This window comes from Glycine max, chromosome 2 (assembly GCF_000004515.6).
Source record: "Glycine max cultivar Williams 82 chromosome 2, Glycine_max_v4.0, whole genome shotgun sequence".
In the NCBI taxonomy this organism is placed as follows: Eukaryota; Viridiplantae; Streptophyta; class Magnoliopsida; order Fabales; family Fabaceae; genus Glycine; species Glycine max.
Genome location: NC_016089.4, coordinates 47,834,409 through 47,860,417, shown reverse-complemented (window position 1 = coordinate 47,860,417; position 26,009 = coordinate 47,834,409). Strand labels below are relative to the sequence as shown.

Below are 26,009 nucleotides of genomic sequence, written 5' to 3'. Positions count from 1 at the left end.
TAAAAGTTTTCATCAGAAAGTATTAAATGTATAAAATTATTTAATACTTGCTTTTTCAAAAATAATTTAAAATGTTTAATTTTTACCTTAAAGGCATTAATTAGTAAAACCTTACAAATTTCATGACGGACTACTTTAGTAAAACCTTTAAGGCATTAAGGAGTATTAGGAAAAAAAAAGGGGGGGAGGGGGGGCTGGGAACACATTATTTCAAATACACATTGGTTAAAATTTATTGAAAAATATAAAATTAAGAGATATATTAAATATGATATGATATTCATAATTTCTTTTTATTATTTTAATAAATTTCAACCAATCAATAAATATGTGTTCAAAAGAGTGTGTTTCTAGTATTTTTATTTTTTATATATAAAGACCACAAGTCATTATTAGAGTAAAAACTGCACTATAAGGATTTTGGTTATGTTTAATAAAATTAGCTAAAATTTAGATGAAAGTTAAAAAATCAGCTCATAGCTGAAAAGATAACAATGTATTTAGTAAAATTAATTGTTGAACTAATTGAAAAGTACAAAATGATAAAAATATAATAAAATTATGATTTATTTTAAAAGATAAAATAATGAACAAATATATTGAAAAAGAAAATGAATGAAAATATTAAAAGTTAGAAGTTAAAAGATAGTATTTTAAAAAACATTATTTTAAGTAGTATTTAAAAAAATGTTATAAACTACTAAAAACTATTAAAAAAAGCTTATTTATCGAATAATTAAACAAATTTTCAATTAAAAAAAAAACTAGTTAACTAAAGTATGTTTTGCCTAACATAACATTTATATTGGTTTAGTTGCTACTTGGGACTTTTACGCCAGCTTTTACAACCTACTGTTTTGTTGAAAATATAAAATAAAAAAGCTAGTATAACAATTATTTTTTTTATTTTTAAATTGATTTTCATATTTTTCAAGAAAAATAAAATAAATTAATGTTGTTTAAACATTCTTTTACTGTCCAATTATAAACCAGTTTTCTACCATGTTTTGTCTTTTTTATTTTACCAATACTATGTTTTGCCTATTTTATTGATTATTGACTATTTTTAAAAATTTTAACTAATTTTTCTCGGGACTAATTTTGTGTACCAGTGTTTTCGATCCAACTAGCCGTTTTGGTTTAATTCTCAAAGCATAGGTTTTGATAATCTTGTCAACCCCTTCATCAATAACATACTAGTATTATTTTATGCTCAAATCTTTTTTAAAATAAGTAAGTGTTAATTAATGCTTCAAATTTAAACATATTATTTAAAGAATTCAAATTAATAAATGTAATTAGAAATATTTAATACTTTCAAAAACAATTTAGAAAAATTATTAATTTTTTTACCTTTAAGATATTAATTAGTGGAATACTTGCAAGTTTTATGACTAAATGCTATTTGAAAAAAAAAATCATTTTTTCGTTCTAATGATAATAATATTTGAATCTATGAACTCATTAAAATTACCAAAATCTATCGCCAATGCTGTTACTAATGGATTTTAAAACAAAATTATATATTCAATATAAAGTAAATACTAAATAATATATATTATCAGTATAATTTTTTTTACATCCTGAATTAATTTTACTAATTTTTATAATAATTACTTTAAAAATTCATCTCTAACATGATTTTTGATAGACTTCTATTGTGAATAGATTTATAAAAATCAAACCAAAAGAATTTAAAAAAAAAAAAAAAAAAACTAAACCGCGACGTTAATTGTGAGAATGGAGAAAAAAAAATTAATGTACTATAAAAATCAGAAAAAATATATTATAAAAAAGTGAGAGGGCATATCTTGTAAAAGTTTCAGTCCTGTGAACTATTATTATTATTATTATTCCTTAAACAAATTAAACAAGGAAGAAATAAAATGATTGAATATATAAAATAAAGAAAATAAAAAGAGTGAACAGAATGTGCTATTAAAAAAAATGAAAGGAAGTGGCAAACGCGGTGGAATGATAGATTTAGTTTGATTTAAAAATAAATCAAAGGACACTTGTAACTAAGGTAAGATAAGATGATAACTATATTATTACATATTAGATTTTTTTTTGCTAAAGTACAAAAGTGAAGAGTAAGAACTAAAAAAGAATAAGAGAAAGAAGATGCAATAGCATAAGCAGGGAATGAGAAGTGTGTGAGAGTAACGGCTATAAAATAACGCAAGGAAAGTGAATAAACGAATACTAGCCGTTGATGCGAGAGAAAAATCCAACGGTCAAGATTGAATATAGAATCGACCGTTGGAGGCCAGAGGTGTTGTTATAAAAAACACTCAAAGGAACAAAGAAACAAACACACTGTTCCATACTTTCGTTTCGTTAATTCGGCGTAGAACCAAAGAAAGAGAGAGAGAGAGAAGGAAAAGGTTGCTACCAACAAACAGAGTGCGGTGGCGACAACCGACGTAAGCGGCGGAGGAGAGACGCGGAACGGTGGTCTTCAGGGTTTTCTGTCGTCGCTGTTCTCCACTCTCGGCGGTGTTTTTGGGTCAACGTTTCAAGAACCGCATCAAACCGTTGTCATGGCCGCCAGATTGGAACAACAGCAACAACAACAACAACCCATCAATGGTTTTTGTTCTTTTTTTTGTATCTTTTTGTTGTTTTCTTGCTGCCGATGTCGATAATAAATGTTTCAATGTTTCTTTGGGTTTTGGGGTTTTAAGATTTGTTTGGATGATAAAGTTTGGGTTTTTATGTTTTCGTTTCTGAAATTCCCCTTTTTGTGGTTTAGTTGGTGAGGTTAAGCAGAAGAACATGGGTGGTGAAGGCAGAAACAACAGAAGGGTGCTTCAGGATATTGGGAATCTCGTGGGTAAACAAGGCCATGGAAATGGAATTAACTTGTCTAAGCCTGTCACAAGGTTTTTTCTTTTGAAATGTTTTATCCTTTTAGATAATTTTCATCTGCTTTCTTTTGCCTAATTCTGCTCTTTTCTTTTTTAATAGGAACTTTCGTGCTCAATTATTGGCCAATGCACAAGAGAAGAACAAGGTTGTTATTCTCTTTCCCCTGATTTTCTTTTTATTTTACTTTTTACTTTTGAACTATCTGATTTTCAAAGAAACCAGTGAAGAAATTTGTTTTCTTTTTGGTAACGGATGTGTCTCTAAATATGTGAGAATGGTTGTTATCCAGAAATCAAGCACTGAAGCGAACAATGGAGCAGTGGTAGCAACTGATGGGGATGGTGTTGGGAATTTTGTTCCTGCTAGAAAGGTAGAAGCAGCTAAGAAGACAAAAGAAGAACCTGAAGTGATTGTCATTAGCTCTGATGATGAATCAGAAGAAAAGCCAGCTGCGAAGGGAAAAAAGGAAAGGGAAAAATCTGCTAGGAAGAATGCCAAAGCCTTCAGTTCAGTCCTCTCTGCTAGAAGCAAGGTTGTTCCTTTTTTTCTTCATTTTTTGGAATGTGGTTTGGGACTTGGGGTTGAGGTGCTCTTTTTCTGGTCTAACAACTTGTTAACCTCAGGCTGCTTGTGGACTTCCAAGGGATTTGTTGGTGAGCATTGATGCAACTGACATGGACAATGAATTGGCGGCAGCCGAGTACATCGATGATATCTACAAATTTTACAAAGAGACTGAAGTAATGCTCTATGCTTTTTTTCTTTGTTTGTCTCTATGTTCCCTCTTTCCTATGCATTTCTTATATGTAGATGTATTTGATTTTGATGAAACAGGAAGAGGGTTGTGTGCATGACTACATGGGTTCGCAGCCAGATATTAATGCCAAGATGAGATCAATCCTTGTGGACTGGTTGATAGAAGTGCATAGGAAGTTTGAGCTCATGCCAGAAACTCTATATTTGACCTTGAACATTGTCGATCGATTCCTATCTGTGAAGGCTGTGCCTAGGAGGGAGCTTCAGCTGGTTGGCATCAGCTCAATGCTGATAGCCTCGAAATATGAAGAGATATGGGCACCGGAGGTAAAATTCCTTCTCTTCTATGATCTATGTATCATGTTTTGAGAGAATAATTTTGCTTTTACTTATGATGTGGGTTTTCCAATGTATATATGCAGGTTAATGACTTTGAGTGCATATCAGACAATGCTTATGTTAGTCAACAAGTGTTGATGATGGAGAAAACAATCCTTAGGAAGCTTGAATGGTACTTAACAGTTCCAACACCCTATCACTTCTTGGTTAGGTATATCAAAGCTTCCACTCCATCGGACAAAGAGGTATATTTTTGTACTTGGGTTGTTAAGTTTTTGTTTTTTTTAGAAGATTCCAGAGTTGAATGCACTGATGATTGTGCCTAATTTTTTCATCATTGTAGATGGAGAACATGGTGTTTTTTCTTGCTGAACTTGGATTGATGCATTATCCTACTGCAATCCTGTATCGCCCTTCTCTGATCGCTGCTGCTGCCGTGTTTGCGGCTCGATGTACCCTTGGAAGGAGCCCTTTCTGGACAAGCACTTTGAAGCACTACACAGGCTACTCTGAGGAGCAACTGAGGTTAATATTTTCTTGGATCAGCAAATTGATGTTTTAAACATGAAAGTAGTTTGAGTGTTGTTTTGTCAACTTTCATGAAGTGACTCTCGTTTTATTTTTGCTGCCAGGGATTGCGCCAAAATCATGGTCAACCTTCATGCTGCCGCTCCAGGAAGTAAGCTTAGGGCAGTTTACAAGAAATTCTGTAACTCGGATCTTTCTGCTGTTGCTCTTCTTTCTCCAGCAAAGGAGAACTGTCTTGAACAAGCTTAGGTTTTTTTAGGGAGAGATCATGACTGTTATGATCTATATAGTATTCGTTTATATTTTTCAGAGTGATACACAAAAGTTTGTGTTTGGAATTTGTTAGGGGGATTGCTTGAAGCCTCAAGCAAAGTTTGGTGATTTTTTTTTTTTTTTGTGTAAAGCAGAATTTGATGAAACATTGCTGGGAAATATTCTTATAATGAATATTGATTATTATTGAGCGAGCTTTGTCAATTAACTCTCATTTTCTTCTCTTCTAATTGAGTATTTTTGTCACAATGCTTTCATGCTTATGTCCCTGCAAAGTTGTGTGGATGTTTCTCATTCTCATTGATTCCCCCCAAAAAAAAGTATTTGATGAAGTGTGTTTATTCTGGGTAGCTGTGTTATAATAATAACTATGAAAGCTAGCTTAAGCATATGCTGGATATGATTTCACCTCGCATCATTGCCAATATTCTGAATAAATGCTGGATATGATTTCACCTCGCATCATTGCCATCAATATTTTGAATAAACACTCAAGTACAGCATAATGCAGCCAGAACAAAACTATATCATGCTTAACTTCACAGTAATCTTTTCAGTAAGTAACGATTGAAACAAATTATCTTTGCTGATGTTGTCAATCTTTAAAAGTTAAATAAGTAAATACAAATGCGAACAAGTTTTACTCGCTGAAAGTAAACAAGCAGCGCAACAAGAGAAGAATTCGAAAAGTTTGAATCTCATAGACTGCTACTTCATATGATGTGTAAGATGGATTATTCATCAACTTTCGGTAATCTTTCAACATTTGCATTTACTAAAACTTACCCTTTAGTACATATATAATCTGCCGTATGCCAATAATATGGTGTTAGAAGAGATGATAAGAATAGAAATCTTTACAATGATCTAGATATATAACAATTATAAAAATCAATTTGTTTTGTAGCAATACTGAAACAGAATTGTTTGATCATACTTTAAGATAAAGAAAATCAATATTTATTATTGTTAAAGGCAAATGCTAACCAATACTCTTAGGAGATTAAGAAAATAAATAAGAACACTGTACAAAAAATATGCTCTCATGATTTTTAAATACTTATAATTTTTAATGAAATTTTTTTTCTCTTAATTCCTTAACCAGTGCCCTCAATAAGAGCGTTGTTAAATCCGAATAAGGTTAGCGTAATTTAGAACCAAATTATGCGAGTTTTATGCCAAACAAGACGAAAAACATTTAAAAACATGGAATTGTTGTAGTGTGGCATTTACAGTTGACTTTGTTCAGGCAAGTAAAAGTTATGGCACGCAGTATTCAGCAAGCTTTCGATCAATATCACAAGAATGTAGACTGGTCAGTGGCCGCTCAAAGTTAAAAAGGATCTTATTTAAGAAAAGTGAACAGAATACAATGAAAAAAATTCATGTCTACAGAAATACTCAATTGAATTTAATTTCAGAATTAGCACGGCTCCAAACCAACTATAGAGAGAGCTGTGGTGAACATTTGTGTTCACTAGGACTTCTAACCACAAGGAGCCGTTTGGAAACCATTTTATTTCAATGTCAGAACCCAGTGAACTTTACAAAGAATAAATAAATCGAACAAGCTACAAAATTTATAGATTTTTGTTACTACCACCATAGTAAAACAATTACGTGCGAGCTTAGACTAAATTAAGCATTAATGGCAGACAGGACTTGAAATTAATCGTTTTGGCGTTTGGGCAGGGGAAATGATACTCTTTGAGGTGAATTCTGTTGCATGACTATCTGCTCTTCCTGGGAGGGGTTGGGAATAGTATTAGTATCTTCTTCATCCTCTGTTTCTTCTATAGGAGGTTCAGCAGGCCTTTGGTTTGGAATTGCAAACATGTAATTGGGACTGATTAATGTGTCCTGATCAGGTGGAAGCGGGATAACAGGTCCAGCTATAGTCTTTGGCAATGGTATCTTGTTGCGGTTATGAGCCAACTCCAGAAGCACCTGCCAAGTGATTACATTTAAGCATGTTATCTTTCTAGATAATTTTGAATTTCAGTGATCTGTCCCACCGAAAGGCAATCTCAGTCTCAGCCATAATTCCCAAACAACTGACAATTAAAACTTCAACACAAGATTAATTTCTGCAAGCTAGTGATGAAACTGCAATACCAAAAGGTGGGGGCATAGAAAGCTAGAGCTCACAGAAGAGAAAAGAAGACAAAAATAATTTACCTGCAATTTCTTTTGTAATCCAATATGGTTATTTAAAAAAACAACTTAATTGTTTATAATTATGTAGCACAGATCCTATTACCATGATTGTCAGAAAGTAACAGAACTGAACTATATTTTCTTCTAATAGATTTTACTTAAGTTGTAGTATAGACGTCTAGACTTCAAACAAACAAGCCAACCTCTCTCATATTAGCTTGGCACTTGCAATACGTGTTTGGTTTTTAAACTATAAATAAGGCTGAACTATTTTTAAACTATGCATTTTCTATCAGAAAAATCACAACCAACCTAAATTCAACAGTAAGAAATAAAAATATGTAATCAACTTTCCTTCTTTTTTGGATTTGAAAGAAAATCTAACCATTGGATAAAAATATTGAAAAGTGGCAAATTACTAATTATTACCTCACGAGGGGGTGGTTGCGAGAAACTGAAGTTAAGCTTGGATTGAATAGCAAGCTTAATATCATCACAGTCGATTTCAGACTTGTCTGCATGCTCTGAATACACTTGAGCATCCGTTAACACGTCAACAATATAGCGATACCATAAATCAAGAAACTTGTGTACAACACGAGGTTCATAGTCCTCCACGCCCATTGATTTCATCAAAGACTTCACAATCTTTGCATCCCTTGGCATAGCCAGCTCTTCATCTTTATCTGCCATACCTGTCACTGCACCCCAAAACAGCAATTTATTGATGATTTGAAACAAATGGATAATTGTATTTTATGTTTATAAATTTCAATGTTGTTGAAAATTGGTAAGGTTTTGTAGAAAGAGAAAGACAAATAATTTGCAATAGTGGTGAAATAATTAGGCATTACAAGATCATCATGGTTTCAACTAATCTCTACTTGACGTATAATCGAGTATTTGAATATGAAAAACTTGAATGCGTGTCACAGAAAGTTTTCTAATAAGTCTGAAGGTGAACAAAGAACAATCAATCACTATAAAAAGTTCTCATGTATTATCCATTAGGAGACATAACATATGTGTATATAGACAAGAACAGAACAAGAAGCATTTAGACAGCTAGAATTACGAACAAAAAAAAATTCATAGATTGCATTGATAAAGATATTCACAAATATAAATCGAAACATGCACCACTCATAATTAAAATTCTCAACACTCTCTCAGCAGAGAAGGGAAAGGGATAACGAATAAGGCTTTCCCGTTGGTTTTACGATTCCTACGTAAACTCACGTCGGTGCGGAGATGAGCCGCCGAAAAAATGCAATGCCGACCACCGTGCCGGAATCGGAGAGGCTTCTCTGCTGAATAGTGAAAACTCGAGTTAGATATTTATTTCTGAACTATGTATGAATAGGGTTTGGATCTAAATCTAATAATTGATAATGAAAAATAAATATTATTTAAAGAGAATCAAATGTATTTTTTTATATTATTAACAATAAATACAGTATTATTTTATTAATTTTGTTTAACTGTTTATCTCTTTTAGTCTATCCGTCTCATCCTCATTTCGAAATTGAATTTCAATATATATTTAAAGAAATTGTTAATAATTAAAAAATCTCGAATCATAATATAAATTATTTATAGTAAATTCAAAATATAACCTAAATGTTAAAAAAAATAATTATAATATAATTCATGTATTTAAAAATATTTATTTAATATAAATTTTAAGAGATTAATGATGATACACAATAAAAGATTAATGACTTTGAAGATATATTATAAAAGTTAACAAATTTATCAATATATACGGTGAGATGTGATTCAATTTTTTTTATATAATTCCAATTTTATCCTATGTTTGTATTTTTTTTTTTTTGCTTTAATATCATTTTTAACTTCTGATTGTCCATGCATTATAACTTATAAAAAAATAAGTTGTAAAATCAATTTTGTTAGTGAAACAAAGACATATTCAATCTATTTGTTATAAAAAAAAACAAATATTCAAATATGTCTCTATTATGTTCAATTTTACCAATCATAATTAATTATATTTTTTTACCTGTGCATATCCTATGAGTTAACAGAGTTAAATTTGGAAACTTTCAAGTTCACATTTTTAATGTATTATTTCTTCGTCTTTCATCTTACTTTGTGAAGAAAAAAAAAAAATACACCCCATAGACCCTATCATTTTCGTACACATTTTACAATGACTTTCAGCTCAACCAAACGATAAAAAAATATGCATTTCTTTTCTTTTCATTGTTGTTATAACTTTCTCCATTTTTCTTTTCTACCAAACGAACACAATCTTAAGTTAAGAAGGAGTTCTTAATCAACCATCACACCTTGCCTTGTGATGAATGAAAACAATGACGCTGATTGAATTTGCATTTGTTTTTTTTTAAATGAAAATTGATAACAAAAAGACAAGAACATGATTGAGATGAGGAACTAGCAGCCCCTTGCCATGTGTTCATGTCCTACTCAACGGAGATTTTTGTTCTTTTAGCCATATTTATTATTTAAATTTTGTAATTTTTTTAATTTAAGATAAATTCGAATAATAAATCACTATCAAGATATTTTCATAGCATAGAAAAAGAAGCCCCGCATGTATCAATAACTTTGGCAAAATCTTAGATTTTATTAGATTAAAAAAAATAAATTAAGGTTGAAAAGTAATTTGTTGTGCTTAAATTGAGGTGAAGGCCCAAGGCAAATAATTGGATGCACTAGGGGCATCTCTAAAGATATTCCAACAACAAGTCAACGAATTTTTCCCAATAAAGGAAAAAATGTGAAAAGTTTTAGTTTGAGTAAGACACAATAAAAGAAAGAATAGTAGATTTTCCCTAACAGCATGGTTTGTGGTTACATCAAATGAATATTTTGGAACCTGTGAGTGTGATACAAATTGTATGATCATAATGTGAGATCCTCAGGGTCTCATGTAATGTAGAGTTCATTAGAGTATAATGTCATTTAAAAGCAAGTGCATCTAATTAAGTTGGAAGGATAATTACCCAATTGTATCTTTCATCTCATAGACTAATTAATGTGAAAATATAGTTATGATAAACCCTTAATAATTAGCCCCTACATTCATATACCCATTATTCATTGAAAATTTTGTTATTAATATAGATACCCAAACTTCATAAGTAATTAAATGTATAGAGGCCCAATAGGTGTGAGAAAAATGTAACAATATAGCCATTGGCAAATTAGCAACGCAGTTATTGTAGCTAACAAAAATTAGCAGCGCAGTTATTCCATTTACCTAATGGTAATAAGCAATTAATTGTGATTGATTCTGAATCAGGTTTATTAGGAAATAAATTTTTTTGATTGCAATATGTCCAACACTGTCCAGTGTCCAATGCATGCCACAATAATTCATTTGTGCACATACCTTAAAAAAAAAAAATCATATGTGCACACATTGTGGAAGGGGAATATGCTCATGCATCATTGGAGCAATGATTTCCAATATTACGGGGTAGCAGTTATTATTATTATTATTATTAAAAGGTCAATATTTTTTCTTCACGTTATATTGTGTTGAAATTTTTTCTTCTTCTTAATTTAAGGGATTTTGTTCCCTGTAAAATATGAAACTATAAATTAGGAGATTTATTATGCTTATTTGTAAGCTGCATAGGTAAAAGTTAGTTTTTTCTTCTTGCAGTTGTTGGTGATGTATTTCTTGTATAGATTCAATGAAAAAAATATTTTTCTCAAAGTAATTTTTTTCTTTTTCTTTATGTTCTTTTGACATGAACTGCCAAGGAAGATAACTAACCTCAAATTGTTGCAGTACATAATATTGACATGTAATGCTCTTCATTTTCAGGTTCTATTATTTAATCACTTTTTTTATATTTTCAACATCTATTTTATTTAATATTCTTTATGCTCTGTAAAAATTAAAAAAATATTAAATAGAAAGTATGATTTTGGTTTTGAAATTTTGAAGAAAAAATTGAAAAGTTTAGTCTTAATTAAGTCTAAACATATTTAATTTTGAAAAAATTTATACTATTCATGATTTCCAATAAAATTTTATACTCATAATTTTCCAATAATGTTCATTTTCTTATGAGTAGACTTCCCGCTTCAATCAAAACTTGTTTTTTTTTAATTATTATAAAAGTCATATTTAAAGTAATGTTTAATTAATTAATAGTATAATTTTTTTACACTAATCATATATCAATTAAATCATTAAACTAATAGTAAAGGATTTGGATAATTTGTATAAAATACTTACTATCATTGTAAAAAAAGTCGAATAATGTACAAATTTTCTTATGGATTGACTTCCCGTTTCATATGCATTTATTTTTTAATTTTTTCTTTTACATCTTGTCAGTGATTTTTATACAGCTTGTTGATAGTAAAAAAATGAAGGAGCTGATAGTGATTTTTTTTTACAGCTTGTTGATAGTGATTAGTGATTGCCAACCGTCACACTATTAGAGTATTACCGATTACGCGATTTCTTTTCTCAAAATTAATCTTACCAACACATAAATCCCGTTCAACAGGTTTTACCTGTGCTTTGCATGGATTCTGTTATTATAAAAACCTCAAGCTTTGAGGGTTAAATAAAATAATTTTTCACCTTAACATCTTTTGAGACTTACTAAGCTATTATTAGCATATCAGATTCTTTCTATTTATAGTAAAGAAATTAATTTCTAGGCATTATTATTATAATTTTTTCACTGTCGACCGAAAAGAAACCATGTGACTGTAATTCCTAAAATAATCATGAAAAAAAATTAACATCAACAAATAAGACAATTTAATTCATATAATTGATGCAACGATAAAAACATAAAAACATAAAAACATGTTGTGCTCACATATAAAGAACAAGAAAAATTTATATTAAATTTTTTGTAATTTTTTTTATCTAATGTAATCATCCACCACAAACAAAATTAATTTCTAAACAAGTAAATTAGGAAACACACTTATTCAAACAAAAAAACAGAGGATTTATTATATAATAACAACATAAGTCTACATTATGGATGTATATACTATTTATTTATTTTTTAAAACTAATGATTATGAAAAGTTTTCCTTGACTTCACTGACACCACCATCAAATCCCAGTCAAATAAGTGAAATAACTAACACGGAAAGCTACCTCCAATGCATTGAACGTGAATAATATAATTGCAGATGAAACATTAGAAAAAGAAGAAAAATAAGAGAGAGAGGTTGGCACTCTTAAATTTTTTAACGCAAAAAGAAAATGGAAGTGTGAGTGAAGTAAACGTTGAACAGCTAGCAAGGCCATGGAATGGGACCCTGAAATGGAAGAGATTGAAGTTTAAAGCATATGCATGATGAAAGGTAATGGTAGCAGTACTAATAACAACAAACAAAACAATCTCACTTGATAGATTGTAAATTCTTTAGGACGTATTCGTTTCTTTCGGATTAAAAAACAAATTGTAATTAACGTCTTTTAAGACACAGACCCAAGTAAGTCTGATGAAGATATACTTTTATAATTGTATAATATTTTATTTTTCAGTTTTTTAAATAGGATTTAGTAAATAAGTTGGTTTCATATATTTTAAAAAAATTTAATGAATTAGTCTAGTCAATAAGTGGTTTTTATCTTTAAGGAGTAAGTTAGTTTTAATATTCTGTTTTGCTAATATCTTATTATCTAATTAGTTTATCTTTTGCTATTTATTGTATCGTCGCTGAGAACAATTTAAATTAGAATAGAATAATTTTATTTCCTCCGCATATGTATTGTCTCTCTTCTCTCCTTTGTTTTTTATAATTTCCTCCACAAAACCAACAATTGGTATCGTGAGCCTTATTTTTACGAGACCTCTACCATGGAAGGTGAAACAAGTTTTTTCCACATAACTCTTCCAATCTTTGATGGAGAGAATTATGATCTTTGGGAAGTGAAAATGCAATCCTACATGGAGTCTTTGGATTTGTGGGATGCTGTGGAAGAAGATTATGAAATATATCCGCTGCCTGAAAATCCCACCATGACCCAAATTAAAAATCACAAGGAAAGAAAGATGAAGAAGGCAAAGGCGAGGTCATGTTTGTTCATTGGTGTTTCACAAATGATATTCATAAGAATTATGACTCTTAAATCACCCAAAGCAATTTGGGATTATCTGAAAGAGGAATACGCTGGAGATGATAGAATACGAAGCATGCAAGTGCTGAATTTAAGGAGGGAATTTGAGCTTCAAAGGATGCAAGAGTCAAAGACAATAAAAGAATACTCAAACAAATGGTTGGGTATTGCCAACAAGATAAAGTTGTTGGGAAGTGATTTTGCTGATTCGAGAATTGTAGAGAAAATTTTGGTAACGGTGCCAGAGAGGTATGAAGCATCTATAGCTTCATTGGAGAACACAAAGGATCTGTCGAAAATCACATTGGCAGAAGTGCTACATGCCCTGCAAGCTCAAGAGCAGCGAAGGTTGATGAGGCAAGATTGTGTTGTCGAAGGTGCTTTGCCTGTCAAACATCATGAAGTTGATGAAAGCAAAAAGGATTTTTTCAAGAAGAATCAACCAGCAAGCAGCGAAAATAGTGCAAACAACCAAAACAAAGGTAAGGATAAAAATAAAAATTATCCACCTTGTCAACATTGAGGAAAATTGGGTCACCCACCATACAAATGTTGGAAACGGCTAGACGCAAAGTGCAACAAGTGCAATAAGCTTGGACACGAAGCTATAATTTGTAAAAGCAAATTTCAGCAGCAAGAAGCCGATGCCCAAGTTGTTGAGCAGGAGGAAGAAGATTATATTTTTGCTACAACATGTTATTCGATGAGGAGTAGTTCTAAATGTTGGTTGATTGATAATGGTTGTACGAACCACATGACATATGATAAGACTCTATTCAAGGATTTGAAGCCAACTAATGTCTCAAAGGTCAGAATTGGGAATGGTGGCTATATTCCAGTAAAAGGAAAATGAACTGTTGCAATTTCAACGTGTTTAGGTATCAAATTAATATCATATGTTCTTTATGTACCTAACATTGACCAAAACTTGCTAAGTGTAGGTCAGTTGATTAAAAAGGGATTTAAAGTGTCCTTTGAACATCAACATTGCTTTATCTATGACATTGTTGGCCGGGAAGTTCTAAGGGTTAAAATGAAAGGTAAAAACTTTTCATTTGATCCAGCAGAAGAAGAGCATACAACCTATTTCACTCAAGTCACACCCACGGAACTCTGGCACAAGAGACTTGATCATTGCCATCTTGAAAGAATGCTAAACATGAAAAAAAGGAAATATGCAAAAGAAAATTTGAAGAAGTTTCAAATGGAGGATTGCAAATCTGTTAGCACACCAATGAATCAAAAGGAGAAGTTTAGCAAGGAAGAAGGTGTTGATAACATTGATGAAAGATATTATGGGAGTTTGATTGGATGTTCTATGTATCTTACTACAACAAGGTCAAACATTCTATTTTCTCAAAAGAACAAAACTGAAATTTTTGTTGACAATCAAGTAGTCATTGCTATTGCAAACAATCTCGTGTGTCATGAGAAGACTAAACATTTCAACATCAAGGTTTATTATTTGATAAAGATGCAACAAAGTGGAGAAGTGAACTTAATTTACTGCAAGTCTAAAGATCAACTAGCTGACATGTTCACAAAGTCACTACCTATCAACAAACTTGAACTCTTAAGGCAAAAAATTGGAGTTTGCAGTTCCAAAAGCAAGGAGGAGTGTTGAAAATATACTTTTGTAACTGCATAATATTTTATTTTTCAGTTTTTAAAATAAGATTTAGTAAATAAGTTAGTTTCCTATATTTTAAGTGTAAGTCAGTTTTAATGGATTAACCTAGTCAATCAGTGGTTCCTATCTTTAAGGAGCAAGTTAGTTTTAATATTCTTGTTTTGCTAATATCTTGTTATCTAATTAGTTTATCTTTTGTTAGAATAATTCTATTTGAATTAGAATAGAACAATTCTATTCAAAGCTGAGAAAAATTTGAATTAGAATACAATAATTTTATTTTTTCCTCACACCTATTGTCTCTATTCTCTTCTCTCTTTTTTATAATTTCCTCCACAAAACCAACAAAGCCTAAATCCATTCAAAGCTGTTTTGTTGTGGTTGTGGCAAACGTGCACACAAAGACACAAAACGTTCACTTCACACACGGGCGGCACAACACAACCTATTCTTTTTTCCCTTCGCTTCCTCTTTTCAAAAAGCAAAGCTTTCATCTTTCTCTCTATCCATATGCTTATGCTATGTATATGCTTATTCTCTCTCTCTCTATATAACCATTGATCTGACCGCTGCTTGTGTACTATAACCAAATTGGAGCAACACCTTTTTGTATCTGATCCTAGAATCACAAGCCTAGCTACCCATTTTCTACCTTCTCATGATCTTGTAAGTTAAAGCTTTCTTCTTTTTGTCTTTTTCTTGATACCCTTTTCCTCACTGCTTCAACTCAAAAAAAAAAAAAAAAAAGGAATTGGGGGCTTTAGTTTCCTTGTGGAGAACTCTCAAAATATGCTTTTGACTTCAATAGGCCTAATGGGTTGTGGTGTTATGGTATCTCTTTTTTTTAGTTTCTTATTTTTGTTATGTTTTGTTTTGTTTAGTATTTTTTCGTTTTTGTTCTCTTCATGTATAATTTGTTGAATTACCTTTGCTAAAGGGCGTGTTTTTTGTGATTGGCAGAGGTGTTTTTGGTTGTGAAAAATGACGAGGGTGACTCGTGATTTTGGTGATACGATGCAAAGAGAGGCTGTGCCAGCGGTTTCTTCTGATGTGGTGTTTGCTTCTGCTCGGTTTCCTAATTACAAAATTGGAGCAAATAATCAGATAATGGAGACAAAGGATGACCCAAAAGTGCTATCAATGAAGGAGGTTGTTGCACGTGAGACTGCACAGCTGTTGGAACAGCATAATCGTCTCTCGGTTCGCGACCTTGCTAGTAAATTCGAGAAGGGTTTGGCGGCGGCGGCTAAGTTGTCTGAAGAGGTTACCCTTCCTTCTGGTTGAAACTCAATTTTTATTTTCCATAGGAATATAGTTCTTCCTTTTGGAGGGTTTTGCAACCTGAGATTCTTATTGTGAAATGTTTGCAATTGAAATGGTCACTTATCATATTCGTAGTTTCCTAAGAAACTGATTGCCCTTTTTTAACTAAGCTTTTTGTATGCTGGTGAAGTTCAGGCTAGACTTAGAGAGGCAGCATCATTGGAAAAACATGTTCTTTTGAAAAAGCTTAGAGATGCACTTGAATCCTTAAAAGGGCGTGTGGCAGGCAGAAACAAGGATGATGTGGAAGAAGCTATTGCTATGGTTAGTATTTTTATTTTATTTTTTTTAAAAAGAAGATACATACTTCACCTTTATTTCTATCTAGTAAACATATGTTCATGTTTATTCCGTATGAAGCTGACAATATAAATATAAAGTCTTGTTTGTTCTCTATAAAAGTCAAATCGGGAGTGTGTATGTGGTGAAATGGAAAGGCTTTGAGAATAAACTTGGGAATACTTAAATTTTGCATAAGCTTGTGGTAGAAAATTTTCTTATCTAGATAATACTTTCATTGCTCCAATCACAGAAAAAGAATTTAAGTTTTTTAATATTTTAATTTTTTAATAGAATGTTCAGTTGCAACTGTAACTTATTGTGGGGATTCTTCAGGTTGAAGCTCTAGCAGTTCAATTGACTCAGAGGGAAGGGGAACTAATACAAGAGAAGGCAGAGGTGAAGAAGCTTGCAAATTTTCTTAAGCAGGTGAGTTAACTTCTTTTATGTGATGGAAGAATTTAATTAGAAATAGGAAAAAAAAAAAAAAGAAAGGAGCAAAGAAATATGTTGTTAGTTTATATCTTCTTTACATGCCCGCATAAAGAAATTTCCTTTACCAATGCTGAGAGTTTAGATTAATTTATAGGCTTCTGAAGATGCTAAGAAACTTGTTGATGAGGAAAGAGCTTTTGCTCGTGCTGAAATAGAGGATGCCAGAGCAGCAGTTCAACGAGTGGAAGAGGCACTTCAAGAACATGAGAGAATGTCTCAAGCTTCCGGGAAACAGGTTTGTGCTATTTACTTGTCATTTGTCATGTTTTATTATAGGGGAATTTGGTAATTCATGATGCCATAATGACAAGTGCATCAGACTCATATATCATTTGCTCGAGATTTTTTTTTTTAAAATTATGTTTAAGATTTTATTTATTTTTTAAAAATTATTCTTCAAGGTTATTGTTTTCCATTCTCCTTGAAAGCCTAGAGCCCTCAACTAAACATATTACACTTTTGGCTATTATTATTCTTAGAATGTGGATTTGGGCTTAACTCAACCTCAAAAGCTAGTTCATAGGGTGAGGATTGTCCCCCACTTATATATTCTATATTGGCCTTATCTCTAACCAAAGTGGGACTTGGGTTTTTCCCAATATACCCCTTCATGCCCAACACTTTTGGACTTGGTGTGTGGATTACATGGTGGGCGGTCCATTTAATGGATCTAGAATAGACTTTGATACCATCTTAAAATGTCGGTTTGAGCCTAACTCAATCCTAAAAGCTAATGAGGGTTGCTCCCCACTTATATACTCTATATTGGCCTTATCTTTAGCCAAAGTGAGACTTGGGTTTTTCCCAATAGTTATCATGTGATACCCTTGAGCTACTGCTTCCCCTTTCTATGCATTGTTAGTAATAATCATTTGAATAACATTTGGCACTATGGTTAGGACATGGAGCAATTAATGAAGGAGGTTCAAGAGGCTCGAAGAATTAAAATGCTGCATCAGCCAAGCAAGGTATATATTGAACACATCTTCCTATTCTGTCTCTCATCTAACTGCTATTTCAAATGCATTCTCTTTTTCTAGGTTCCATTTCTCTTGTGTGTTCTCCTGTGAAGAATTGGCTTTCTTCCCTTTATTTTCTTAGACTTCATTTTGCTTTATTGTTAACATTTTATCAAGTTATTTCAAAGTGATGAATACATTGATTGTTGATTGATATGTAGGTCATGGATATGGAACATGAGCTTCGAGCATTGAGGGCTCAACTCGCAGAGAAGACTAGACAGTATCTTAGACTTCAGAAGGAGGTATGCCTGTCATCTTATGTCATGTTGAAAAGATTGTTATATGAAATGCATCCATTGTCAATTCTTTGATATTTTCTCAGCATTATGTGGAATACTTTAGGCTGCTTGTTTTTTAAGTAGCATGTTATGATGAATCACTTTTGGTAACTTCAATTTGGTTTTATAGTTTGGTTTTTGGTTTGGCGATTGAGAATACGTGTTCATTCCATGGTTTGACATCATGCACGGATTATGGGGATAACATGCTTTGTCAATTGTTGTGTGTGTATCACAACTAACAGGGGGCGTTTTATGTCATCTATGCTTCAGGTCATGCAGCAAATACCTTCATACTGTTAAATTTTCTGGCAATACTGAAAATCTGGTCCTATAATTCTTTCATATTTCTTTTTATTTTTCTATTAGTGATATAAAAAAGAAAAGAAACTAAATACAATATGAAAAACATCAAACATGCAAATTTCCATATTCTTTTTTCTGCTGTGTACGATCTTTAGATAGACTTGGGGGAATGTTCTAATGTCTTGCACATTGTGATGGAAAATTCCATGATGATTTTTAATTATAAGAATAAGAATTAGAATTTGGGATTTGATGTTAAACTATATTGTTGTCTAAGTGAATGTTAAGTTTCTTTGCTTAAATGAAGGAATTTTGTGATTGTCTTCCATTGACCATTGTAAGCTTCTTTTACTGATTATCCTTGATGCTACTGTTCAGTTAACAAGGACGAAGAAAGGTGGGGAAAATGTTCCACATTTATATGAACTTGAAGGGAATGAAACATTAGGTTCTTATTTGCAAATTCAACCTTGCTCTGATAATGCCCCTGAAGTTTCAAGATGTGCAATTCAGTGGTATTGTGTGTCGTCTGATGGTGCCAAAAAAGAACTTATCTCAGGTATTGTTTCTGTGCGGTTTTCTTTTTATGTCGAGTATGCAAGTCAATAGACTCTTGGTTTATGCATTTTTCTACTTCTGGTATAGCATTTTTTATTATGTCACTTCCCAGAGGCAGAATTTGAATAACAGTGTTGGTGACGACAACTCAATCCTTAGTATTTATAGAAAATTATAAATGTCATACTGGCAGCACTCAAACCCTCACCTACTGATAAACTGGTTGTTAACCTTTTTCATCATAGATGTATGTTCAAACTGACTGCTTGTTTTGTGTATATACTAATGACTTTTTTTATTCATATGTCTGACTTGCTTTTTATGGTTATCATTATACATTAATGTTAATCAATCAGAATCTTAACTGTCAATGGGGGTTATTATGTAAGATGTTCTGTTCTAGATACTGGAAGGCTGATTGTTATTAAATATGTCATCCAATTAGTTCCTCGTTTTTATCTTTGCTCATCATATAATACAACTTTCTCAGGAGCAACCAAATCAGTTTATGCCCCTGAACCTTTTGATGTTGGACGCATATTACAAGTTGATATTATTTCAGAAAACGAGCACATCACACTTTCAACTGCTGGTCCAATAGATCCAGGTCTGGTTTTAATTTGAGTTATCCTCATTTGCATTAGTTGTCATTTACAGACATTGCTTCTATATATTTGTTTCTATTTCAAACATAAAGTTGTTTTCTTATCAGTTTTAAGAGATTGAAACATGTTTGTTGTGCAATCTTGTTGAGCTTTAATTTCTTTTCTACTCTTATGCAGCTGCTGGTTTGGGAACGTATGTAGAGGCACTAATGCGCAAACATGACACTGAATTCAATGTATGTTGTTCTATCCTTTTAACTTTTATATAATTATATGAAAGCCTTGTTAAACTGAGCTGTTTTTTGACCCAAATGTGTATGGTTCCATGGGTTGTTGCTGACTTGCTTTAGTCTTTTAATCAAATTTTTAAAAGCAGTGTTTAGTTTTGACGAACTGCTGTTGTCTTGTACTGTGTTCTCCACATTACAATTTATAAAGTTGGGTTGCATTTACTACTTTGCAGGTGGTTGTAACGCAGATGAATGGTTCACATCATCCAACTGAATCTATTCATGTGCTTCATGTTGGTAAGATGAGGATTAAACTTTGTAAAGGAAAGACAACAATTGCCAAAGAATACTATTCAAGTTCAATGCAGGTATTTCAAATTGTTGATGATATCTATATTTTTTATTGACATATTTTGATTGTGAAAAGCAATGCAATGTTCTAACCCCTTTCTTGCACTCAGTTCTCTACTGGCTGTTAATCATTATGTGTGGTGTGAATATATACCTTATGCATTGAAGAATTATTTGAAGCCATATTTCTGTGTTTGAAAATGCATTTGTTTTCTTTCTCTTTATAATGTATTCCTCCCTCCTCCCTCTCTTGTCATTTATGATAATCTGGAATTTGGTCATCCATTGCGATTTTGATTTTGTTTTCTTCAGCTTTGTGGAGTTCGCGGAGGCGGAAATGCTGCAGCGCAGGCACTATTTTGGCAGCCAATGCAAGGTCATTCTTTTGTATTAGCCTTTGAATCAGAGAGGGAAAGGAATGCAGCCATCATGCTTGCAAGGAGATTTGCATTTGACTGTAATGTATGTCTTTCTGAAACTTACATTTAGAATTTCAGAATTCAACTTTTCTCTTTTTTTATTTTTTGGTCACCATTTCTAAATTGCAAATGCAAATAATGCCAGATCATGCTTGCTGGACCAGATGACAGAGCTCCTCTAGGGACATGATGGTCCTCCTTAACATCTGATTTTCTTCCCCTTTTGTAATTATGAGTTTTTCTACCTTGTATTATAAGTGTTATTTCACCAGTAAAATCTGCCTTGTTATATTGGTAAGTTAGTAATGATTCACACCTTGTGGTATGAATCATTTATATAATTTTGTTTCATCAGTCCAAGGCATTTTTTTATTTGCCTCTGTGAGACGCAAGTTTTAGCTTACATTATAATTATTATAGATTCCATGGCTGCCGTCTCAAAGTGTTTGAGATGCTAATTGGTTGTATTTGATGGACAGACATTCAGACAATTACTGAGAACTCCAATTGCATTTTGTCTATGGACACTGGCCTCGTGAACAGGACAATATGTGAATCTACCCTCATTATGTAATATAATATAGAAGACTCCAATGTATATTGCTAGATTTATCTCAAAAGAATCCAATGTAGTGTCCAAGATACTATAAAATAAAAATGTTTTTGTCTACTGCCTACCATTGCAACTGTATATGAATAGGAGGTTTATCCATAAATTAGGAATTCTCAGCAATAACCAAAATTGAAAAAAAAAATTGCAGAAGAGTAAAATCTTATTGTCTGCTTAATATATTGTTATTAGCCTTTGAGCTATTTGTTTTTGGTGTAATGCGTGTAACTGTGCAATGTTAATTGGAAGCTAACAGCTATTAGCTCTAGAGTTTCTCATCCATGAACAGTTAGATTCTACATTTCTTCTCTAAAGGAAAAAGAGAAAATAAACTTGTAAGTTAATCAAACCAACTTATAAACTACTTAAGTGACTTGTTAAATACACTCTACATCTTTTTGACAAAAATTAATATATTCATCTATTGCAATTCTAAAATAAGTATAAAAATATATTCTTTGTATTTAGAGAAAACTTTTAATTTGGTCCTTCAAAGTTATACGCATCACTTCATTATTTAATGTTTTAGATTTTGATTACTAAATTAAAATTTTAAAAACTCTTTTTTTGTCAGTACTCAATTAAAAAAAACATTTTTTTACCGAATTAATCCTTCAATGATTTAATTTAGTCATTCAAAGTGATTTACTTTGGTCCTTAAAAGTTATATGCATCACTTAGTTTTTAAAAATTTTGATTACTAAATTATTTTTCTAAAATAATCTCTTTTTTGTCACTATTTGTCATAAAAATTTCTTATAAAATTAGTCCTAAAAATTAAACTCAATTTTTAAAATACCAATATACTAATAATTCATATGATTTTAAATGATTGAATTAAAGATTCTTTTTGTAGTTAGCAATAAACAGAACATTCCTGTTCTATCTATCTCTTCTTCTAGCCCTTCATTTTTTTTGTCATTTTAATTGAAATAATAATTAAGAAAAAACATTGAATAGTGAGGATTGTTTGATTAAAAATTGAATTAAAAAATGACTCGACGTGTCTGTCTCTTTTGACTCATGAATGTTATCTTTTTATTTTACATTATAATAATTTTAAATTTGATTGAGTGATATTATTTTTATTAATTAGGTTTTTTTTCTAAAACTTTACTAAAATAGCAGTATATTTAAAACTTGACTATTCTATGATTAAGTACATTTAATTATCAATAATAAATTTAATAAAAATATTTAATAATTTTAACTCAATAATTAATAAGTTTTTAATCATATTCAGACTTTTTCTCAACTTTGTAGTAATTTCAATTTGTAACCTTAATAAAGTTGAAATTTGAGAAAGTGAGTGGTTGGTGACTTTTCCCTCCTTAAACAATAAACAATAACACAATGTGGGCAGGAGGCGCATGTACATTCCGTGTGGACCATGCTTTACAGAGTGGAAATGGTCGGTTTTATGGTCAAAACAACCCAGACTTTCAATCAACGGCTACCATTTCTTCATGTGTCAGTGGCAAATATCTGATCCTTGATGTAATCCAAAACTCTCATGATATATATATATATATATATATATATATATATACAATTTTGTATTTTTTAAATTTATTTAATTATTTCCCTCCTACGAAATCTTGATCTCTCTGCTGTTGTGTTTTGTTAATCTCATTCAGACAATCACAGTTATACTCTCTCTCTCTCACTTTGATCACTGATCTCATCTCAATTTTCAGGTACTTCTCTACTCTCTCTACTTTATTTACACTATATGTATGATCCACCTTTAGGCCAATTAGACCATGCTTCATTTTTTGGATTTTTCTGGAGTTGGTATCTTATATTCTACTCAATTGATCAAGCATTGCCCTTATGATTCTGTTTATCTCCATTTTGGTTATAGGGAAATCCAGTGACAAAATGTAATTACATAATAAAAATACAAATAAAATATTTTTTTTCTAGTATTACCCTTGTAAGGAATGATGAGTTTTGCTGCATTTTTTGGAGCATGGAGATCTAAAGTTTGTATTTTGAATGACATGTTTGTATCTAGTGCTAATGCTAGTGATCCAGCATGTTGCAGTGTTTTCTTTTGCAAATAATTGATCAGATAGTTAAATTGTGACTCTTTGGTTGACTTTGATTTGTTGTGTGATCTGATTGGATCTTGCTCAATCAAGCTAACTGTTATATGCATTTACTATCTGCGATTTAGATATGTCGACATCTGATAAGCCAGAAGAGGTGGAAAGGGGTAGCAAGGATGAAAAGCACAAGGAAGATGATCAAGAGGAGGGGAAGGGTGGATTCATTGAGAAGGTGAAGGATTTCATTCATGACATTGGTGAGAAGATTGAGGAAGCTATTGGGTTTGGGAAGCCGAGTGCCGATGTTACTGCGATACACATTCCATCAATTAATCTTCACAAGGCAGATCTTGTTGTTGATGTGCTCATCAAGAACCCGAATCCGGTGCCGATCCCTCTGATTGACATAGATTACTTGGTTGACAGTGATGGAAGGAAGCTAGTTTCCGGATTGATACCTGATGCGGGTACCATCCATGCACATGGAGAGCAAACTGTCAAAATTCCTGTCACTTTGATTTATGATGACATCAAGCAAACATATGCTGATATTAAACCTGGAAGCATCATTCCTTATAGGGTGAAGGTTAGTCTCATTTTTGATGTTCCCATCTTGGGAAGGCTAACTCTACCTTTGGAGAAAACTGGAGAAATTCCCATACCATACAAGCCTGATATTGATCTTGAGAAGATTCATTTTGAAAGGTTCTCTTTTGAAGAGACAATTGCAACTCTTCACTTGAAGTTGGAAAACAAGAATGATTTTGACCTCGGCCTCAACGCGCTCGATTATGAGGTCTGGCTTGGTGATGTTAGCATTGGTGGTGCAGAACTCACCAAGTCTGCTAAAATTGAAAAAAGTGGAATTAGTTATATTGATATTCCAATTACCTTCAGGCCTAAGGATTTTGGCTCTGCACTATGGGACATGATTAGAGGAAGAGGAACTGCTTACACCATAAAAGGACATATTGATGTTGACACTCCCTTTGGAGCAATGAAGTTGCCCATCAGCAAAGAAGGTGGTACTACCCGTCTTAAGAAAAAGAAGGAAGATCGTGATTATGATGATGATGACGATGATGAGGTACGTTAATCTATATATCCTGTTTCCTTTCTTCGTTTTCCACTTTCTCTAGAAAATTACAAGGTATTGGTATGCAACTATGCATATCAGCATATAAATGCAGGTTAATGAATTGAATACATTTGCATGTTCAATCATTAATCATAAATAACAAAATGTCATCTTTTTTATTTGTTGTTATGCATGCATGCATATATATGTTTATAAGGTGAACTACATGGAAGTTTCTTTTAACCGCTGGTGGCAATATCTTCCTCTATCTCAGGCTTCACAGTCTGAGTGGAACTTGAGATACCAACACAATCATTCCCTAGTAGACATAAGAGTATTGTTATGTTGCTTTGGGGAGCTTGCTTTGAGTTAACATATATGGCCATTGTCAATCCCTTGCATATCTTCAATATAATAGAAACGCTCCAGAATCAAGTATTCTAAAACTTTACCTCCACTTAGCTGGAAAGCTGAGAATAGATATAGTGAACAATTTTTTGTCTTACATTTTCAATATATATACAAGAAAGTTTTTATCTGAAGTCGTGCTGCGCTTCCCCTAAACTAACTCTTGGTAATGTGACTAAGCAGCTCAATATTTTTTCTTTATCTTGTTGTATAAGTTGTATTTTCTTGTGTCATAACTTTTGTCTATTATATTTTTCTTAGCAGGAATGAAGAATTGTAGCAGGTTATTACTAGCTATAAATAAAGCGGGCATTACTTTCTGAGTTCTGATGGCGAATTTTTATGTATCTTGAGAGATCAAGTTGACATTCAAATTATGTGCTAGGATAAGAATCTTGAAAATTTCTAGTTGTACTTTATTGATGATCATGACAATCTAGTGCTGTTTTAATGTGAGATAAAAGATCATTTGCCTTGAAACTTTGTGTGTGGCCGGTTTTATTTATTTTATCTAAGAGGTGGGGTTTGCTTTGTCATTCTGGAATTGAGAATTGTTTATGGCTTGTTTTGAGTTGAGGGTTGTGTCATGTGTGTGGTTTCTGTTTATGTTATCTAACAGGTATAAATCAAACAGTTCTATTGAAAAGTTTGAAAGTGTGCTCGTACCAAACAACATGAAAACACTACAAAGTTTTGTGCCTGTGCTGGTCTAAGTATTAAGACAAAAAAATGCATCTTCCTAGTAACTGTTATAATCGGCAATTCAGAGTACGACCATAAAGAGAAGGTTCTCTCCTAGACTCACATCTATTGTGCCAAAATACCAGTAATTCTTGATTCAATGATGAGTATATCTGAAATTAATGATGATTTCAAAATTGTTTACCATGCATTATAAATTGGTGTTTTTGGAATTTATATTTGATTCACATTTAACTTTTAAAATTTTATTTTCGATGGCCTTGGAAATGTAAAAAGTAGTAATTAGTTTGTACTACTATCTAAGCTGTTTAGTAGTCATTCACTATAAAATATAAGTCTATGAAAACAGAGACACTTCAAGTTAGAGAGGGGGTTGGTATTTAAGCAGAAGAAATAAGAGTCTATGAGAGATCTTCGACTTGAGTTTATAAGATGGTATATATTATTGACAGAGGTTTTTCCAAAATTGCTTATAAAACTTGTAATTTTTTTTTAAAGATAATAGATAATTTTTTTAAGTTATTTAAAGAATTAAAATTTATTATTTTAGACAATATTATATAAAGGAGAAAGTTGGTCAAAATATTAACATATGAAACTTGCAGAAATTGTAATCTAAATACCCCTTTCTTTGCTAATACCCACCTGC

General features: G+C 31.9%; 4 protein-coding genes across 7 annotated transcripts; 3 read left to right on the top strand and 1 right to left on the bottom strand.

Moving 5' to 3' along the window:
* The first annotated feature begins 2,302 nt into the window (after window positions 1–2,302).
* Window positions 2,303–4,957, top strand: LOC100801274 (G2/mitotic-specific cyclin S13-7). The gene is made up of 9 exons (XM_003519458.5): window positions 2,303–2,592; window positions 2,756–2,885; window positions 2,971–3,016; window positions 3,161–3,403; window positions 3,495–3,611; window positions 3,706–3,954; window positions 4,050–4,211; window positions 4,310–4,491; window positions 4,599–4,957. The coding sequence occupies exons 1-9, from the start codon at window positions 2,544–2,546 to the stop codon at window positions 4,741–4,743; spliced, it is 1,323 nt and encodes a 440-aa protein (XP_003519506.1). The 5' UTR covers window positions 2,303–2,543; the 3' UTR covers window positions 4,744–4,957.
* A 1,208-nt stretch (window positions 4,958–6,165) lies between these two features.
* Window positions 6,166–8,271, bottom strand: LOC100816922 (transcription initiation factor TFIID subunit 9). The gene is made up of 3 exons (XM_003518429.5): window positions 8,164–8,271; window positions 7,354–7,625; window positions 6,166–6,714 (listed from the first exon to the last, which is right to left on the bottom strand). The coding sequence occupies exons 2-3, from the start codon at window positions 7,615–7,617 to the stop codon at window positions 6,436–6,438; spliced, it is 543 nt and encodes a 180-aa protein (XP_003518477.1). The 5' UTR covers window positions 7,618–7,625; window positions 8,164–8,271; the 3' UTR covers window positions 6,166–6,435.
* Window positions 8,272–15,027: 6,756 nt separating this feature from the next.
* On the top strand, window positions 15,028–21,181 carry LOC100800736 (stomatal closure-related actin-binding protein 1). Of its 2 annotated transcripts, none has more exons than XM_006575553.4 (13): window positions 15,028–15,311; window positions 15,606–15,908; window positions 16,104–16,232; window positions 16,584–16,676; window positions 16,837–16,977; window positions 17,642–17,710; window positions 17,923–18,006; window positions 18,727–18,907; window positions 19,397–19,513; window positions 19,689–19,747; window positions 19,975–20,109; window positions 20,405–20,554; window positions 20,657–21,181. In XM_006575553.4, the coding sequence occupies exons 2-13, from the start codon at window positions 15,627–15,629 to the stop codon at window positions 20,699–20,701; spliced, it is 1,485 nt and encodes a 494-aa protein (XP_006575616.1). In that variant the 5' UTR covers window positions 15,028–15,311; window positions 15,606–15,626; the 3' UTR covers window positions 20,702–21,181. The 2 variants fall into 2 exon arrangements, with proteins under 2 accessions (XP_006575616.1, XP_003519505.1); XM_003519457.5 differs by lacking the exon at window positions 15,028–15,311 and adding an exon at window positions 15,335–15,476.
* Window positions 21,182–22,673: 1,492 nt separating this feature from the next.
* On the top strand, window positions 22,674–25,194 carry LOC100800203 (putative late embryogenesis abundant protein). 3 transcript variants are annotated; one of them, XM_041006254.1, is made up of 3 exons: window positions 22,674–22,818; window positions 23,301–24,258; window positions 24,916–25,194. In XM_041006254.1, the coding sequence occupies exons 2-3, from the start codon at window positions 23,303–23,305 to the stop codon at window positions 24,917–24,919; spliced, it is 960 nt and encodes a 319-aa protein (XP_040862188.1). In that variant the 5' UTR covers window positions 22,674–22,818; window positions 23,301–23,302; the 3' UTR covers window positions 24,920–25,194. The 3 variants fall into 3 exon arrangements, with proteins under 3 accessions (XP_040862188.1, XP_006574437.1, NP_001242703.2); XM_006574374.4 differs by having other exon boundaries at window positions 23,301–24,259; window positions 24,920–25,194; NM_001255774.3 differs by having other exon boundaries at window positions 22,697–22,818; window positions 23,301–24,259; window positions 24,923–25,194.
* Window positions 25,195–26,009: the final 815 nt, after the last annotated feature.

Bases quoted from the DNA above. Each gene is read 5' to 3' on its own strand.
- LOC100801274 (XM_003519458.5), top strand. From the start codon at position 2,544: ATGGCCGCCAGATTGGAACAACAGCAACAACAACAACAACCCATCAAT. The intron at 2,886-2,970 runs GTTTTTTCTTTT...CTTTTTTAATAG, and splicing joins TTGTCTAAGCCTGTCACAAG to GAACTTTCGTGCTCAATTAT. The intron at 4,492-4,598 runs GTTAATATTTTC...TTTTGCTGCCAG, and splicing joins TACTCTGAGGAGCAACTGAG to GGATTGCGCCAAAATCATGG.
- LOC100816922 (XM_003518429.5), bottom strand. From the start codon at position 7,617: ATGGCAGATAAAGATGAAGAGCTGGCTATGCCAAGGGATGCAAAGATT. The intron at 6,715-7,353 runs GTAATAATTAGT...ATCACTTGGCAG, and splicing joins CGCAACCACCCCCTCGTGAG to GTGCTTCTGGAGTTGGCTCA.
- LOC100800736 (XM_006575553.4), top strand. From the start codon at position 15,627: ATGACGAGGGTGACTCGTGATTTTGGTGATACGATGCAAAGAGAGGCT. The intron at 15,909-16,103 runs GTTACCCTTCCT...GGTGAAGTTCAG, and splicing joins CGGCTAAGTTGTCTGAAGAG to GCTAGACTTAGAGAGGCAGC. The intron at 20,555-20,656 runs GTATGTCTTTCT...AAATAATGCCAG, and splicing joins GATTTGCATTTGACTGTAAT to ATCATGCTTGCTGGACCAGA.
- LOC100800203 (XM_006574374.4), top strand. From the start codon at position 23,303: ATGTCGACATCTGATAAGCCAGAAGAGGTGGAAAGGGGTAGCAAGGAT.